This window comes from Cryptomeria japonica, chromosome 2, assembly GCF_030272615.1.
Source record: "Cryptomeria japonica chromosome 2, Sugi_1.0, whole genome shotgun sequence".
Lineage (NCBI taxonomy): Eukaryota > Viridiplantae > Streptophyta > Pinopsida > Cupressales > Cupressaceae > Cryptomeria > Cryptomeria japonica.
Genome location: NC_081406.1, coordinates 313,120,405 through 313,139,313, shown reverse-complemented (window position 1 = coordinate 313,139,313; position 18,909 = coordinate 313,120,405). Strand labels below are relative to the sequence as shown.

The following is an 18,909-nucleotide window of genomic DNA, read 5'->3' as shown; positions in this document are numbered from 1 at the left end:
TTGAATCTCTTTAACCAGCTGATCTATAACAGTTCCAAATTATCCCAGCGATCGTAAAACCTACACTCAATAGTCACCAATAAAATATATATCTTCCTTCTAAAAGAAGAAAAAGCAAAACGGACTACAATATTTGATATTCACACAATTGAAATGCTTAGTACTCACTACTCAACGATCAAAATACAATATCCTGCTGAAAATGCAAATGGTGAAAAACAATAACCTCTGACTACTCTAATCTACAAACACATACAGCTGAAAATGCAAATGGTGAGAATACAGAGTATTTAACTTTCAAATCTACAACTATTTCTTTTCTTTATACTGATTGAAAGAAAAAAAACCTACAACTGCCTTTAGAAATATATTGCAGTAGCTTAAAATAGAAATGAGATATCATTCAAGTCTTATACCCATGCATTTTCTTTAGATGAAGATGGCCAAGAACGGTACGTGCATCTTATCTTGCATCAGTCAAACTGCCAAAAACTGGAAATTTCCTAGCCTATACACTTTAGCTGAAATTAGAGTTGCTGCTAAAGATAGAACAAAATAACAAAATGCAATAAAACAAGGTCTAAAGTTTGAACAGCAGTTAACTCACTGCCAACATAAAATCTTCACATGCAAAGCGTCTAGTCTAAGAACAAAAACCCTAACAACGTTTATCATTCGACTCCTTACGAATTCGCGGCATCCTCATTTGCAGTTCTTCATTCATTAACGCAACTCGTCCAATCCTAGCTTTCAACTCAGTTTCTTGCACCTGCCGCCACTTCTCGTTTAGTTCTTCAATTTCAAAATCATTCAGTGGGGCTTCCAACATATCGCTTCTTATGTAATGAGAACAAGGTAAACTATCAAACATATCAGCCCTGTGCTTGTAAGAGGCTGACCCTTTGCGCTTCTCATTTCCTTGTCTCGCCTTATTTTGAAAGGCATCCATAATACTCTTGTTCTCTTTCCCAAATTCTTGTTTTGCTTCACTTATCATAGATTTCACACACCCCTCAATCATATTCTTGGTGTGAATGTGATCCAGCACCTGGTTTGAAATTTGGATTTGAAAACCACCATCAAATTCAAATTTTAATGCCACTATAAACAAAAAAACATATATATATATATTAAAATGATAATAAACAAGAGTTTTTCGAAATCGTTACCTCAACACTCGAGTGTTTTTCTTTCCCTTCATCTTTTTTTTTATCATTCTCCACCAGACTGCTCTCTTTTCTCCTTTTTAAAATGCTGTTTTGCCTTTCATCAATTTCTTTGGTCTCAGTTGTTACCTCCTCCTGGAATCTGACTTTCTTTGCAGCGGAGGCGGGTGTAGGTTTTTCTTGTTTCTCCTTGCCTTTGCTACTTGTATGCCTCTCATTTTTCGACTCCTCTCCTCTCTTGCGCTTCTTCGTTGAAATGGGTATTGAAAAAACCTCAACAATTTCATTCTTCCCTCCGCCCTGCCTATTATTTGATGGCGCGGTTTTCTCTGAAGAAGCCGCCATGCTGTAAAAAGAAAGATAGGCGGGGAGCAAAGAAAAAACACAGAAGGCGCGTTTCTAGGGAAACTCAGCTTTTTTTGGTCAGGGATTTATATCGGGTATTATGGCGGATTACAGACGACACGCTCATTTTGTAAAACCGGATGCTCTTTTTAATGGAAATGTCACGGTAATGAGGTTCCCAGATCAGCAGATTTATGACGGAAATATAATTAAAATGAGTAGCTTTCTTTCAATCTAAAATTAATTACCTAGGTACCAGGCCTGGAATTTGACGGCCACCCCTACCTGTCATATAATTTTTTATGACGGTTTAGTAATTTTAATGCCTTTCATTTTACGTTTTTAAAAAAATGTTAAGTGTCAATATTTTTTTATTTTGTGAATAGTTTAATATAAATTCTTTAAGCTTCATAGAATTGAAGTTCCAATAAAATTCAATTGAGGTGAAAAGAAATAATTCCATAAAAAAAAGTAAAACTTTGAAAAACAATGATAAATTAGTAATGCACTTAAAAAAATTTAAATTTATTTGTGAGTTTCTAAATTCAACCCAAAAATCTTGTTTATTATAAAAATAGAAACCATTTAGATTTTTTTATTACAATATTTAAAAAAATTAGAAATGATTATATCTTATCATTTCAATTGTTAGAAGTTTCTATATTGATATATAAGACAATCTTTAAAAAATATTAAAAATTAAATTGACAAAATTTCTAAATTTATATAAGAAAAACATACTAAAAATTCATATAAAAATAATATAAAATTAGAAATAATTATATCTTAATCATACCATTTTAAAATATTCTAAATAAATTCATATATTTATAATAAACATTGTAAAATAATATATATCAATATATATTACCTATTATAATATTTTATGACTTATTAATAATTTTAAGTGTCATATATACGGTTTGTGGAAAAAATAGCATGTCGATACTTACGGTCCACTAATTTTATTAGTTGTAATATACGATCTAAAAGTACAAAAACGGCCATATAGCCTGTCAAATTCCAGGCCTGCTAGGTACCTCACAACGCATTCAACTTTAAACGATTCGGAAACCATCATGTACCTAGGTACCTCACAAGCCTTTGCCCACCGGAAGTCGGATAAAATTCGCCGAGATCAAAAATTTCAAATCAAATTAAAGTTTGCCGATAGGTTTTGAAGCGGTAATCTCGCGAATTTCCGATACAACTGTTGGAATATCTTGTTATTTTCTTAAGCTGCAAAATTTTGCCAAAATGTTATTTATAGGCAGTATGCTTTTTGAAATTTAGTATTCAAATTGCAATTTAGTGACCAAATTGCAGTTTAGAGGCCGGTTTAAATGAATATTCAATGATTTAGAGGCAAAGTGGTCAATCTTATTTCACCATTTATTTTCCTGTCGTTCTTATTCGCACATGTGGGTGAGTAAAACCAAAGGAGAAGGGGATTAGAATAGGTAAAATCTTAGTATTTTAATTTGAAATGATTATTTAATTATATTAGTTAAAATAAATTTTAATTTTAAATAATAATAAGGATGAAAATTAATTTGAAAAGGAATTGATAAGATTTAGTTAATATTATTGTAAAGGTTAAAATAATGTATTTTAATAATGACTTTTCTTTTAACCTCTTTTATGAAATCATAGTCGTAATAATTTTTTTTATAAATTATTTAAATCATATAGAAGATATAATTTATATAGAATATATAAATAAAGATAATGCTCTCAGATCTGTTCATGGGTTAATCCTGTTTGTAAGAACTTTGGAAACAAGGAAGAGATTTGGTTAAAACCCGAATGAGGATGCGTTAAGATCAACTATGACGGGGCTTCTAGGGGTAACCCGGTACTTTTGGAGCGGGATGTGTAGCTTGCGATGATGAAGGGAAGGTTCTTTTTAAAGGAGCAAAAAGACTACAAGATGGAATAAATAATGAGGCAGAGGTGCAAGCAGTTTTGTTAGCAGCTGATTTGGCAGTAAACATGAAGGTTTCGAAAGTCCATTTAGGGGAGATTTGCAAGTTGTGGTTAACGCAATCATGAAAGGAGTAACCCCGAGTTGGAGATTAAATAAGTTTATCACATTAATTTGCTCAATATTAAAATCTTTTCAAGATTTTTGCATCTCTCATGTAAGGAGAAGTGGAAATGCCAGTGCTGACGGATTGTCCAATGTGGCATGTGATTTAGCTAAGGGAGAGGTGAGGTGGTGGGATGGAAATGATAGTACCATTCAATGGAGTTAAGATAATCTTCTAAGTACAGTACCTTGTCATACATGAAATGTGTGAAATGTATTTCTTTTCTCTTTGTTCGTGTGCCTAGGCTGGCTCGAGCATTACAAGCAATTAATGCCAAAATCCTTTGCATTGACGACGGGAGTTGGGAGAGCTTCATTTATTGTTAGAATGAGAATTTGCATTCGTTCATTATGGCAGTCGAGCGATTTTGGTGGTGGCAATAGTGCTCTCTGTGTAGAGTTAGGCAATTTTGTGGGGAGTGCGATATGGAAGCCAATTTCATACTCAAAACAACTAAGCTTATGCTTGCTTTTCGGGGTTTGGTTCCTTCAAAATGGCTGCAAAACATGTTCATTCCGAAGGACCCCCTGTTCTTGAGGGTTGTTCAACTAGTTCTTGGTGAGGAAGTGGTTGTTATCAAGCATAGATACAGAACAAGGGTGGTTATCTACGCCTTAATTATGGTGTGGGGACTCGAATTTGCTTATTCTCGTGTGGAGGTGAGAAAAGTGATGACGATGATAGCGCCAAGAGATTATTTGCTCAATATGGAATCTTTGTTGGAGTGGGCGGTCCCAGGATGCGGCTTTAATGTTTCGGAAGGCATTCCGGAGGAGCACGTTGAGCTTAGAGGCAGGCATGAATTCCTTTTCTGAGACATCGAGAAGAAGTAAAAGCAAGATTTCAGGATGATGCGAGGAGAGGTTGGGAGGGCCTAATAATGTACATTCAAATCATCGAATTGGAGGAGATTATCAGGCAAGCGAAGGAGGAAGCTGGGGTGGTGGAGGAGGAACAAAGGATGTGACCGATAACCAGGCACCTAACTACGGAAATGGCCAAGCAGAATATGTCGCAGGCTAACAAACCGACTGGTGAAGTGAACAGGGCTAGGGAAGTTGCGAGCTCATCGAATGCAAAGGCGGTGAAGAAAGAGAGATAAACATGCTGCAGGGAAGGGTACCTCTTCATGCCATTTCTTTTTTATGTTAAATTCTTGTTTTGAAAATCTGAACTTTCAGTTAGAATAGTTTGAATAGTTTATGCCAGTTTTTTGTCCGGCACTATGTGTATGACATTCTCATACTTGTAGATGTGGGGTAGGGTTTGTGCAGACTACAGGTTTATGGATACTTTTTTTATGGGTCCTTTGGAGTCTTTTATGGGTGACTTTTTGGGTGGTTTGAGGGATATAATCCAGATGAAGATGTACTGTTTAGTTTTATTCAATAAAATACAAAATACTACTGATAAATAAAAAGAATATGCTTTGAGAGTCTTTTGTTCTCTTTGGTCTCTCCTTTGAAACTTTTAACTTTGTTTTGTATGTAGAAATGGTCTCATTTTACTCGCTGGGCTCTGGTCTCTTGCTCTAGTTGGGCATTTTTTCCTAATTTTCTTATGGTATGCTTTTCATCTTTTAATGTTTTATAGACTTGTAATGTAATATTATACTATATTTTAAATATATTCCAGCTATTGCCCTTTATTGATAAAATAAAAATAAAAAATTATAAAGAATATATATTGTAAATTTATAATCAAATATACTTATATAATCAATTTCTTTATACAAAAAAATCAAATCTGAAAACATTATTTTGATCTTTTTGTTTCATCTTACATGAGACATGACGTAAGTTGTGAATAATTCCTTGAACAAAGAATGTTTGTAGAAGAAAGTGAATTTAATGTGGTGATGAAAGCTCCCTAATTAACAAACTAATCTCTCACTTGATGTGTCAAATACTATAAATTGTAAATCGTTTATTTCTTTTTTAATGTAATATATTATACAAAGAGTTGAGAACATGAAGTTAGAATAAATCATTGGCACAAAATACCTAGTGAATCAAAGTTGCAAATAACTCGAGGCAATTCACTTCCCTTCTTTTGAGTGAAATGCACTACTACATCGTAGCAAAGAACATGTCAACATTGTAAATATCTCAAGGTCATATAAACTCAATCATCCTCACAAGATACTACTACTAGAACACTATGATACTACTATCAGGACGCTATTATATTCATTTCTCACATTCTTCAATTCATACCCTCCAATATATCACTTAATGCATATTTTACTATTGGTGTAACCATTGCACCTCCATTTGATGCAAGTGCTACTAATAATGAGTAGCTTTCAATCTAAAATTGCCTACCTACCTCACAATGGCATTCAACTTTAAAAAATTAGAAACCATCATGTTGTAAACACCTACTAAAACAATTAGTGAGCATAGTTGATTTGAAACGATAAAGAAGAATAGTGACCAAAGTAACATATCACAAAATGTTTTTGTTTTTTTTAAGTTGAATAATATAATAATTTTTTATATAGAAATCATTTATTTATCACTAACATCAAATCTTTGAAATAAAGAATAGGAAGATTCATGTATTGGGATTTGTAGTAGGAAGATTCATATATTAAGATCTATAGTATGTACAATATAATCACAATCAAAATCATTTTTTTTAACACTTTACAAAACAACATAGATTTATCAAATAGAGTTATATCAAACATTTTCCATATAATTACAAACACTATAGGATTGAACAAATGGTCTACACTAGCAATTGCACCTTGGTGTGCAATGGGTATGACGAAGAGGTGTGGAAGGTCGATTAGGATTAATTTTTGGTCTATTGGTTGCATACATTTGCAACGCATGAGCTCAATCAATAGACAATTTAGAAAATGATGTTGTTTGTGCAACAAATTTAACAATTACCTTTCACATGATTAGTGAAGTCTTTCGATTTGTGCCTCCACATTTGATGCATTGGTGATCTCATCTTGTGTGTCATTGTGCTTATCTTGATACCTTGTGTGCACATTGGTGTGTAATGCACTATGTGAATGTCACGTACAATGCAAAAAAATTGTTTGTTCAATGGTTTAATTAATGTCTTGTGTGAAAGCTTGGGGCATTATATTATGGAAAAAATTTAAAAGGAGGGAGATGGAGATATAGGGAGAGAGATGTATGGATAGAGAGAGGGAAACATGTTTAGAGATAGTTTAGAGATAGAGGGAGAGATAAACATAGATGTAGAAATGAAGATATAAGGAGAGAGGAAGAGGGACAAAAATAGATGCAAAGAGGCATTGGGAGAGGAATATATATATATATACGGAGATAGAGAGGGAGAGATAGAGAGAAAGAGATAGAGAGATATATAGGAAGAGGGAGGTGAATGTGTGTGTGTGGGGCAGGGGGGAGGGAGGGGAAGAGATAAAGAGAGTAATATAGATGGCTAGGTAGACTGATGGGGAAATAAAGATATAAAGAGATATATGAGGAGTGAAAGGGAGAGAGAAGAAGAGATAGGGATATAAAAAAGAGATATGGAGGAAGGGAGGGAAGGAGAGATGGGTGAGTTAAAGAGGGGGAAGATAAAGAAAGAGTGATAGGTAGAGGAGGCAGAGAAATAATAGGGGAGAGGGAGAGACATACCAATATATAGAGGAAGAGGAAGAGATAGAGAGATATATAAATAATGAGGTAGGGTTGGAGATATATAGATATATAAGGAGATATAGAGGGTGAGAGAAAGAGAGAGATGATTAGATGGATAGAGAGGCATACAAACATAAAGAAGTGGAGATAGAGAAATAGAGATTGAGAGAAATAGAGGGAGATAGAGAGAGGTGGAGAGAAAGAGGGTGATATAGATATATATGGGAAGAGAAAGAGAGAGATATATGTGAAGAGAGAGAGAGTTATAAGGGAATATATATATATATATATATATAGAGAGAGAGAGAGAGGGGGGGGGGGGGGGAAGAGGGGTAGAAATCTAGATATATATAAGGGATACAAAGAGAGCGAGGGAGTGAGATGGGGAGAGTAGAGATCGGGTGGAGGGAGAAAGACAAAGGGAAAGGAGGGAAGATATGTAGAGGAGGGAGATCAAGAATAGGGGAGAGAGAGAAAGATGGCCCAATATATAAAGTGGGAGAAATAAAATGACTGGGGGAGAGATGTATGGAGATAGAGGTAGAGAAGGAAAAAAAGAGAAGGAGAGGGAGGGAAGGGAGAGGGAAAAATAACTTAATAGATAGATATGGAGGGGAGTGATATGGACAGAAGGAGATATATAGATATGGAGAAGGATAGGGAGGGTAGGAGAGATAGAGTGAATAAGAGAGAGGTAATGAGATAGAGGAAGAGGTAGGGAAATAGAGGTAGAGAGATATGGATAGAAAGAGATAGGGAGGGGAGTAAGGGGGAGATAAAGATAGTAATAGAGAGGTAAAGATATAAAGTGAGAGAGATGTAGAGATAATAAGTTATAGATAGAGAGGGGGGAGACACGGGGAGATAGATATAGAGGGTACATTAATGAGAGATAAAGGTGATAGAGACAAGTAATAGAGAGAGGTGGAAAGGGGAGATAGAGTGAGATAGAGACAGTGAAGGAGAAATAAGGAGTGTGTGTGTGTGTGTGTGTGTGTGTGTGTGTGTGTGTGTGTGTGTGTGTGTGTGAGAGAGAGAGAGAGAGAGAGAGAGACCTATTGATAGGGAGAGTGGGAGAGATAGGGATAGAAAGGAGAGATAGGGATAGATATGACTTGGGAAAGATATAGGAAGTGAGAGAGAAATAAATGTATAGAGAGGGGGAGATGGAAGGGGAGAGGGATAGGGAGAGGAAAAAATAGAGATAGAAATAAGGAGAGAATGAGGGGTAGATGGAGAGATAGAAAGATGAAGATATAGGAAGTGATACATATAGAGAGACATATATACGTAGCTTTAAGAGAGTATGAGAGGTAGAGGGAGAGATGGATTAAATAAGAGAGAAAGACATATAATGATACATAGGTAGAGGGATAGGGAGAGATGAGAAGATAGATGTGAAGGGGAAAGAGTGAGAGATAAAGGAGGCCATGGAGACAACTGAGAGAGAGAGAGAGAGAGAGAGAGAGAGAGAGAGAGAGAGCGGACAAGGGGGACAAGAGTGTATGTGTGAGAGATATAGAGATAGAGATGGGGAGGGAGAGGTATATGGAGACGAGGATAGAGATGTAGAGAGATATAAATCAATAGAGAGGGAGGGAGATGTAGGGAGAGAAATAGAGAAGATAGAGATGTAGGGGAAAGATAGAGGAGAGGAGAGGGATGCAAAGAGACATAAAGAGAGGGAGAGATCTAGAGATAAAACTATATAACAAATATATTATATATTCTATTTAACAATTTCTAGTATAAAATATAACATTAAATAATATATAACTATAATATTAATTTAAAAAGTAGATCTTATATTATATAATAACAAAGCAATATATTATATCAAATATTGTACATAATTTTAAATATAATTATATTATATATAAGTAAATTGTACTATATAAAAATATCTTAAATATTAATTATAAAAAAAAAATGTATTTAATAATTATATATATATATAATCTGTGCATATATAATTATATTGTATATAAATTAATTTGTATTATAATTTGTATATTCCAGATCATTTACTATTTGTATTATAATTAATATTTTTTATTATAAATTATAGAATATAATAATAATATAATTTATGTATATGTAATATTATATAATAATGTATAATTATTTATATATAATTTATTGTGTTATATATTAATAATATAATACATTATATTTATATTTTAAAATTTGTAATAAAAAATAGAATAATAAAAAAAATATTATGTTATTTTGAAAATAAATTTAAATTATATAAATGCATATTCAAATATTTTCTCATTTAATTTTCTAATATTTATTTACTTTATTTTATTGACATTTACATTAATTATATGCTTATTATAACATTTAATTAATTAATTTATAAATTACCAAGAATATATAATTAAAAACTATAAAATTTTATTTCTTTGTGTTGGTGTAAATAAATATTCATTTTGGATATTATTACACTTTACTTAAGTTAACTTAGGATAATGCATCTCTTCGTAGTTTGGATTTGAGACACTTAGGGAAGTGTGCACATAGGGATAGAGCTTGTAGGAGAAATTCCACCTTTTGTGGTCTTATTTTGTTGTTACACTCCACATTCGGTGGGTCATCCACCTCTCGTGGAATATTATATTATTTCTCCTACCTACCCCTAGTATTTCTTACCTACCCTTGTTTCTCATTGAGCCACATGTCATAATTGTATGCTCATACATCCATATGGCCTTGCCTATATAAGCAGGCCTATATTCATTGTATTGGTAAATCTAGTTGATCATTTGCATATTGATGAGAATACAGTTTGTTCTTGTCATTCTATTGTCTCTCTTTTATGCTTTTCATTGTGCCCTTGATCTTGGCAAAATCCTACATGGTATCAGAGCTATTGGGGCTTCATTGATTAGTTTTTTGGAGACATTTTGGAGGCTTCTACTTTCGGATTTGGGGATCTTCATTTTTTGGGGGCGTCATACAGCGATTTGGACATCACCGTTGAATCCGGGAGGCCGTTTCCATAAATTTCGACTATAAAGTCGACCTATTTTGGTGAGAAATTTTTTTTCCCCATTTTGGCTATTATTGTACGGATTTCGAAAAATTTTAATTATTTTTTCAAAAAAAAAAAAGAAAATTTTCGAAAAAAAGGGTGATCAAAATTTTTTTTGAAAAAAATTCGAAAAAAAAAAAGGGCGAATCAAAAAAAAAAAATCAAAAAGCAAAAGTTGTTTGGGGGTCCGCAGACCCCCCTGTACTTTGTCGTACCCTGCAGGTCCGACGCCCGGTTGCACTCTGCAGCGCCTGTCATGTACCTCCCGCGCCGACGTGTACCCGCCGCCGCCGCCGACGTGACCCCCGCCGACCGCCCAAACTCTCGCCGGTGCCCAGGTTTCTCTTCGCCGCCCGTCCAGACCTCTCTCCGACAGCTCCCTCCACCTCCGACGACCTCGGCTCCTAGCCCACCGCCGGCCAAAGCTCTCTCTGGCAGCCCGCTTCCCTCCTCTCCGGCGTCTTCTAAACAAGCGGACCCGTGCCCGCCACGTGGCAGGCAGCCACTGGCCCGCGATCAAAACCGTACACCCAGTCATAGAGCCACGTCATCTGTCCGTACGCACTGTCAAACCGCCACGTCATCAAATCGTAAGCCTAGCCAGTTGCCCAGTTAGCAGTCCGTACAGTACGGATGCCCAGTCAGCAAGGAGGCGAAGTTTTCGTGACGGTCATACGACCGTCAAATTTAAGCCAGTGAATTGCTGACATCAGCGCCACATCAGCAGACTTTTGAAAATTTTCAACCCCTCTCCATTGAGTTTTTCAGTTTTGCAGTCCAACTTTGAAAGGCCATATCTTGCTCATTTTTGCTCCTTTTTTGGTGCAATTTTTTTTGAAATGGGCTAAAATTTCGTGATCTTTGCAGTGGTGTGGTTATTTTCTGATTTTGGTGCATAGGTTTTTCAGAATTTTTGGATTCTCTTAGCTGTACCTGTCCAATCCTCAATTCTGCAACTTCAAAGGCCTCGTTTAAGCTCATACGACCTCCTTTTCAGTGTCGTTTTTTTTGAAAGTGCATGTCTTTTTGTCTACTTTCATAATCTATGATAAGATTTCAGATATTTTGAGTGGAAATTATACTTTCAGATATTGGTCTTATTTGGCCTATTAGGTACTTGTAAAGTGCTTGGATCTTAGTTTAGATCTCTTGCATTATTAGTTTGAGTCTCTTTTGGCCTTATTAAGGCAGTTGTAAAATTGTAATCAGAAGTCCACTTTGCCATTTTTTGCAAGTGGCCCATTGTATACGCACTAATTATAAAGTGCCAAATCATCACTTTTGGGGGGGTTCTTTGATTGAGTGAATTTGGGGGGGGTGTCTTGTGTGATTGTGCCTCTCTTTGTGCTCTTTCCATTTTTGTTGCAATGAGTCCTCATAAATTTCCACCTTTAACTGCACATAATTATGCATCATGAAAAATTAAAGTATGGAGTAAATTAATGGAAAAGGGTCTCACACATTACATAGATGGAACAATAACAACACCACCTGATCCTAAGGCTGATCCAAATGCTCAATTAGAATGGCTCACAAAGAATTGCATGGCTCTTGGAACTTTGCACAGGTATGTCTCAGATGACCTCATCTTTCATATTGAAAAGTGTACAACAATCAAGGAGGCTTGGGATATGTTTTAGAAATTGTATGGTCAAGTTGATGAAATTAGAGGCTATAAGATTGACAATGAGCTCACCAACTTGGGTCCCAAGAGTTTTGATACAATCCAAGATTATGTCACCAAAGCAAATGAGCTAAGAGAAAAGCTTAAGGATTGTGGAATTGACAAAAAGGATGCTCAGTTGATATTCAACTTGTTGGACAAGCTTGCACTAGAATATGCAGCATTTGTGTCTAGCTTCCAAACTCATCATTTGACAGTGGGGAGTTCCTATGTTATGCCTTCATTTGATGCTTTCACAGAAATGTTGATATTGGAACAATCTAAGTTGTTGAACATGGGGCTTCTCAAGTCTTCAAAGTCCAAGGCTTTGGTGGCTAATCAAGGGAATCAAGGAAGTCAAGGCAAAGATTCCAACAAGAAGAAGAAGCAATCCAAGTCTAAGCCACACCAGGAAAAAGGGCAATCATCCTCTCCATCACAAGGCGATTTTTCATCCTCTTCCAAGAAGGGGACACCACCTAAGAAGGATAAACCAACTTGTGCATATTGCAAGAAGTATGGTCATGATGAGCATCGATGCCACGCAAAGCAAGTTGATGAGTTAACTAATCTTCTTAAGAAAAACAACATCAACTTGCCATCCACCTACACAAAGAAGGATTCATCTCCTTCCTCTTCCTCACAGTCTAAGGGAAAAGGGCAAGCATTTGTGGCTACAACAGGTTCTTCACAGCAATGGATACTTGACTCGGGTGCCTCATATCACATGGGTTCTACAAAGGAGCAGTTTTCTTCATTGGAGCCATCTAAGGTACCTCACATTTACATAGGTGATGATACACAGGTAGAGGTTGAAGGGAAAGGTTCAGTTGACATGGATGATGGAACATTTGAGAATGTTCTCTATGTTCCTAACTTGTCTACCAACCTTCTCTCTATCTATCAAATCACTCACTATGGAAATGGGAAAAAGGTTGAGTTTACACCAGATTCAGTTGTGGTAAAGGAACTTGATGATGATGCCTTGGTAGCAGTGGGACAAGTCAATGACAACTCAAGGCTTTATTCATTCTCCCACTTTGTGCCAAGTTCACCTTCTAGGGCCTTGCTTACTCATTCAAATTCAGAAAGTAAGCTATGGCATGAGCGGTTTGGTCACCTCAACTACCACTATCTTCAGCAGCTTAGCACTAAAGACATGGTCACAGGTCTACCTCAAATCAGTTTTTCAGAGGGTGTATGTTTAGGTTGTTCCATGGGTAAGCATCCCGAAGAGAAGTTTGATAAGGGGAAAGCTTGGAGAGCTTTGGAAGTTCTTCAACTTGTTCACAGCGATGTAGTAGGTCCATTTCCAACACCTTCATTTAGCAAGGCCCGCTATGTTCTCACCTTCATTGATGACTACTCCCGCTTCACTTGGGTCTACTTTCTTATTCATAAGAGTGAAGTATTTGACAGATTTCAGGACTTCAAGACTCGTGTGGAGAAGCAATCAGGGAAAGTGGTCAAGATTCTTCGCACAGATAATGGAAGGGAATATGTGAACAAAAGACTTGAGGATTTTTGTACACTTGAGGGGATTGATCTTCAGCATTATGTCGCATACACTCCACAGCAGAACAGGGTTGCAGAATGCAAGAATAGAACTCTCAAAGAAATGGCTAGCTGTATGATACATGCATGTTCTCTTGATCCCACCTTTTGGGCAGAGGCTATCAGTTGTGCCACACACATCCAGAATCGGGTTCCTCACAAAGCTTTGCAAGGTATTACTCCTTTTGAGGCTTGGGCTGGTAGGAAACCGATTGTGAGACATTTTAGAGTCTTTGGGTGTCCAGCATGGGCTCGCATACCTCCGCAGAAACGCAAGGCATTGGAACCGCAGAGTCGACCTTGCATATTTGTTGGATATCCTGAGGGTGTTAAGGCATACAGATTGATGGATCCTGAGACACACGAGGTGTTCATTGAGAGGAGTGTTCACTTTGAGGAAAGCTCTCCTAGCTTAGCCTCTCTACCTCCTCCACCTTCCTCCATTGTGGATAGTGATGTTAGTGATTCAGATGATGAGACTCCTACAACTCCGACTCGCAGGGTTACACCTCCACCGGGTCCACTTGCAGTTGAAGAGCCTCGTTCTCCACCTCCACCTAGACCTCGTTGAGCTCGACAGACACTTGAGTCCGCAGGTTCTCTTGTTGGGGATTCTTCAAATACACGGAGAACTCGATCACAACATCAGGATCTTCCACATGCATTCATTGCTACTGCTTTCGATCCACAGACATTTAGGGAAGCATCAGGGGTTCCTGAATGGGACCAAGCTATGGAGGAAGAGTATAGTTCCTTGATGAGGAACAACACATGGGATCTAGTCCATCTCCCTAAGGGGAGAAAGATGGTTCAATGTAAGTGGATCTATCAGACCAAGTTTGCAGCGAATGGTAGTGTGGATAAGTATAAGGCTCGGCTTGTTGCGAAAGGTTTCTCTCAGGTTGCAGGTGTTGACTATATTGAGACCTTTGCACCCGTAGCCAAGATGAACTCCATTCGTTTGACACTTGTTATTGCTGCAGCTCATGGTTGGGCTATACATCAGATGGATGTGAAGAGTGCTTTTCTTCATGGTGATCTTGATGAGGAGATTTATATGGAGCAGCCACAGGGTTTCATCCAGGACACTTCCTTGGTTTGCAGACTAAGGAAATCTCTCTATGGCCTTAAGCAGGCCCCCAGGGCTTGGTACGCCAAGATGGATTCCTTTCTTCTCTCCGCAGGGTTCACCAAGTGTCATTCCGATCCGAATGTCTACATTTTGCGACAGGATGACTCTCACTTGATACTTGTGCTCTATGTTGATGACTTGATCATTACAGGGAGTACTTCATCCATCATTAGCAGGGTCAAATCTGCTTTGCATGACAGATTTGCTATGACTGACTTGGGTCTTTTGCACTACTTTCTCGGGATAGAGATTTCACAATCACCTTCCAGGATTACACTATCGCAGCCCAAGTATGCTCTTGATCTACTTGCACGCTTTCATATGGCTGATTGTTCTTCTCCACCAGTTGATGCCACTTTGTATCGTCAGCTTGTGGGTAGTCTCATTTACTTGACCCATACACGCCTTGATATTTCATTTGTAGTTGGCATGGTTTCTCGCTTCATGCAAGAACCACATGAGCTTCATTGGAAAGCCGCCAAACGCATCCTTCATTACATCCAGGGTACACATCACTATGGGATTCACTATGCAGCAGGCACAGGACTTCGCTTGGTTGGTTACACCGACTCCGATTGGGCTGGCGATCTTGATGATCGTAAGTCTACTTCTAGTTACAGTTTTCACCTTGGTTCGAGCCCCATTTGTTAGCAGAGCAAGAAGCAACATGCTATTGCTCTCTCTTCGACTAAGGCTGAGTATCGAGGCGCTGTTAACGCAGCGATTGAGACCATTTGGCTCCAGTAGATCCTCACAGAGTTTGGATTCACCACTCCACGACCGATAGCTCTACATTGCGACAATCAGAGTGCTATTGCAATCTCGAAGAACCCGGTCCAGCACTAGCGGACCAAACACATCAAGATTCATATGCACTATATCCGAGAGCTCATCCAGGAGCAGGTCATTGATTTGCAGTATTGTCCTACAACAGAGCAGGTCGCTGACATATTCACTAAACCTTTCACCGAGAGTAAGTTCCAGCAGTTGCGAGCTCTCTTAGGGGTGCGGGATGTGTCATTAGGGGGGGTCAGCTGACTTCTCCTTCCTCTCTTATGGGGGGGACTTTTTCCTCTTTGAGGTTTTGTCCTTCTTCTTTGAGAGTCTTTTGTACATTCATCTCTCTTTTGGGGGGGATTTTTTTCCCATTGGGTTTTCTCCCTTTCTCTGTTTGTGAGAGATTGCATTGCATGGTTTTGCTTGCATTTGCATATTGTACATGGGTACCTATCATGGCCTAGTAGTCGGGACCCATTTTGCATTATTGACTTGAGTCTTCATTCCCCTAAGTTGCACTTGAGGGGGGGTGTTGGTGTAAATAAATATTCATTTTGGATATTATTACACTTTACTTAAGTTAACTTAGGATAATGCATCTCTTCGTAGTTTGGATTTGAGACACTTAGGGAAGTGTGCACATAGGGATAGAGCTTGTAGGAGAAATTCCACCTTTTGTGGTCTTATTTTGCTATTACACTCCACATTTGGTGGGTCATCCACCTCTCGTGGAATATTATATTATTTCTCCTACCTACCCCTAGTATTTCTTACCTACCCTTGTTTCTCATTGAGCCACATGTCATAATTGTATGCTCATACATCCATATGGCCTTGCCTATATAAGCAGGCCTATATTCATTGTATTGGTAAATCCAGTTGATCATTTGCATATTGATGAGAATACAGTTTGTTCTTGTCATTCTATTGTCTCTCTTTTATGCTTTTCATAAAGTATTTGAGGTTGCCTGTAATGTACTAACTATGAAAAGTTGGCAAATAAGGTATGCCATTGATGGAGCCGACAGAGATTGTGAAGAGCTGATAGTCATTGATGGACATGGGCATCAGATTCATCTGGAAACATGTCAGACAAATTAGTATCGGCAATTTGTTAATCTTAGAGGATCTTGTTGATAGTGAGAGGGGGGGGGGGGGTGAATCAGTATTAACAACGATTTCGAACTTAAAAATTAAACTTATTAAACTTCATCAAATCAATCATAAACCAGTAATAAACTCTTTACCATTACCAGTAATCACTGATAACCAACTGTTAAACTCATTTAACAAAATTGCTCATCAAGCATTCATCAACATGCATAAATTAAAAGTAAATCAAATCAATACATCAAAAACAATCACCACATCAACACCATGTTTTCACGTGGAAACCCAAATAGGGAAAAACCACGGTGGGAATTGGTACCCACAAAAGTTGTGCACTCTTTCTGAATGCGCCCTGGTAGGATCATAGCTCGATTAGAAGCTTACAAAGATGCTCTGTTAGGAACAAACCCTATTAGGAGTCACTCGGTTAAGGGATTTAGATGATGAGCCCTGTTAGGAGCTTTGACCTGTTAGGATCAACCTCACAAGAGGATTTAACACTCAGATGTTGAACTACCCGGTTAAGGGATTTAGATGATGAGCCCTGTTAGGGGCTTTGACTTGTTAGGATCAACCTCACAAGAGGATTTAACACTCAGATGTTGAGATACCCGGTTAAGGGATTTACAATGTAAGGCCTATTAGGACATACCCAGTTAAGGGATTTTGACTGCTGCAACTGTTAGGGAACAACAGTGAATGATCTGGGTATAACACTTAACTGCTTGCTTGATAAAATCCAATTCTACTCCAAATCCGCTACACTCTGGCATATCTCTCACACTCTGGTTCGGCTTCACAATCTTCTCAGAACCACCAACACAACAAACATCAATTGTATCGACCTAAGTAACCTTCACAACTTAGTCGATTACAAAACCCTAAGACTTACAACATAGATCATCACATATCTTTTACAACTCATTATAGATCATCATTGATCATCATATGGATCATTACAGTCAATTAAAATAGTTGAATGATCATTGCATCTCGATCTGATACAAAGTCAAATCCTTAGAACGCTCCACTAAGCACTTTGCACATTCCCAAGAAATTCGCTTTTTAAACGTGCCAAAACATCATTCAAACACTTCACACGGTTCCAGTCACGTCACCTCCAACATTTGAACTTGATGTAGATCACCGCCAAACCAAAAATCATTATCGGTTAAGAGAATTATTTACTGGTCCTTAAACCCTTCTTAAAACCTAGCAAAAATACAACAGAAATCATAAACATGACTTCCGGTAACCAAAACATGATGCGGTTCCATTCAAATACATATTACAATGATACAAACTCACATTCCAATCCACAACACTTCAATCATCACTAATCGAGCCAGATCTAATCAAAACATTTCCTCATTTACCGGTTAAGGTCCTAATTCCCTGTTTCCTGTTTCTTTACCAGTAAGCTCTTTCTGGTAGACCAAAAAGACTAAGATGTCAAAATACAACATAGTAAATATCAGTTGCCATCAATGACAACACAAATAACTAATCAAATTCATCCAACCATGTAATCTCAATCTCTTCATCACAAACAGTCCTTTACCGGTTTAGTCATCACTCTTCATCTGCATTAATTATGCTAATCATGCCAACATACTCCCCCTTTGGCATTGATGGCAACACCAACATAAACACCACCATATTCAACTAAAATCATGCTACTTAGTTTTAGAACTTCTTTGTTACACTTCACTCTTTTGTCAGTTCTCCTCTTCTCCACCTGGAACTAAATCTTCATTTCTTCTCCCCCTTTCCGTTACACATTTGCTCCTCCTTAGGATAATATATTTCTTCTCCCGAATCAAATATCTTATTCCCCCCCCTTTGACAACAATGCCAAAGGTGCATATGCATCACCGGTCATCAAATTTGTTGTTGTTATCTTCAACATCTCTGCAAATCTCATCTAAGCTACTCCCCCCTGCCGAGTAGCCATCATTTCATCAATCCATAGTGAAATTTTTTCAATAAGAATACTTGATTGATGCATCTCCTGCATCCTAGTTTTTCTTATGTAGGGGTCTGACCCCTAATTTACCTCTGAGGTACTCAAAGGTAGTCTTCGACAATGGTTTTGTGAAAATGTCTGCTAGCTGCTCTTTGCTTGTCACATACTCCATTCTGACTTGTTTTTCCTGTACTCTCTCCCTTAGAAAGTGATATTTCAATTCTATGTGTTTATTTCTTGCATGTAATACAAGATTTTTTGAAATATTAATTGTACTTTTATTGTCACCGGTTTAGACATATTAAGTTTAAAACCTTCTAACATATGTCTCATCTAGATTGCCTTCTTGAAATTCATTGATGCTGCAACATACTCTTCCTCTATTGTTTACTGTGATACACATGTTTGCTTTTTTACTCGTCCGTGGTTTGGTTGTTTAG

General features: G+C 37.4%; 1 protein-coding gene across 1 annotated transcript; it reads right to left on the bottom strand.

Moving 5' to 3' along the window:
• Nucleotides 1-422: 422 nt before the first annotated feature.
• LOC131860105 (protein MNN4-like) lies at nucleotides 423-1,511 on the bottom strand. The gene is made up of 2 exons (XM_059214471.1): nucleotides 1,170-1,511; nucleotides 423-1,048 (listed from the first exon to the last, which is right to left on the bottom strand). The coding sequence occupies exons 1-2, from the start codon at nucleotides 1,509-1,511 to the stop codon at nucleotides 659-661; spliced, it is 732 nt and encodes a 243-aa protein (XP_059070454.1). The 3' UTR covers nucleotides 423-658.
• Nucleotides 1,512-18,909: the final 17,398 nt, after the last annotated feature.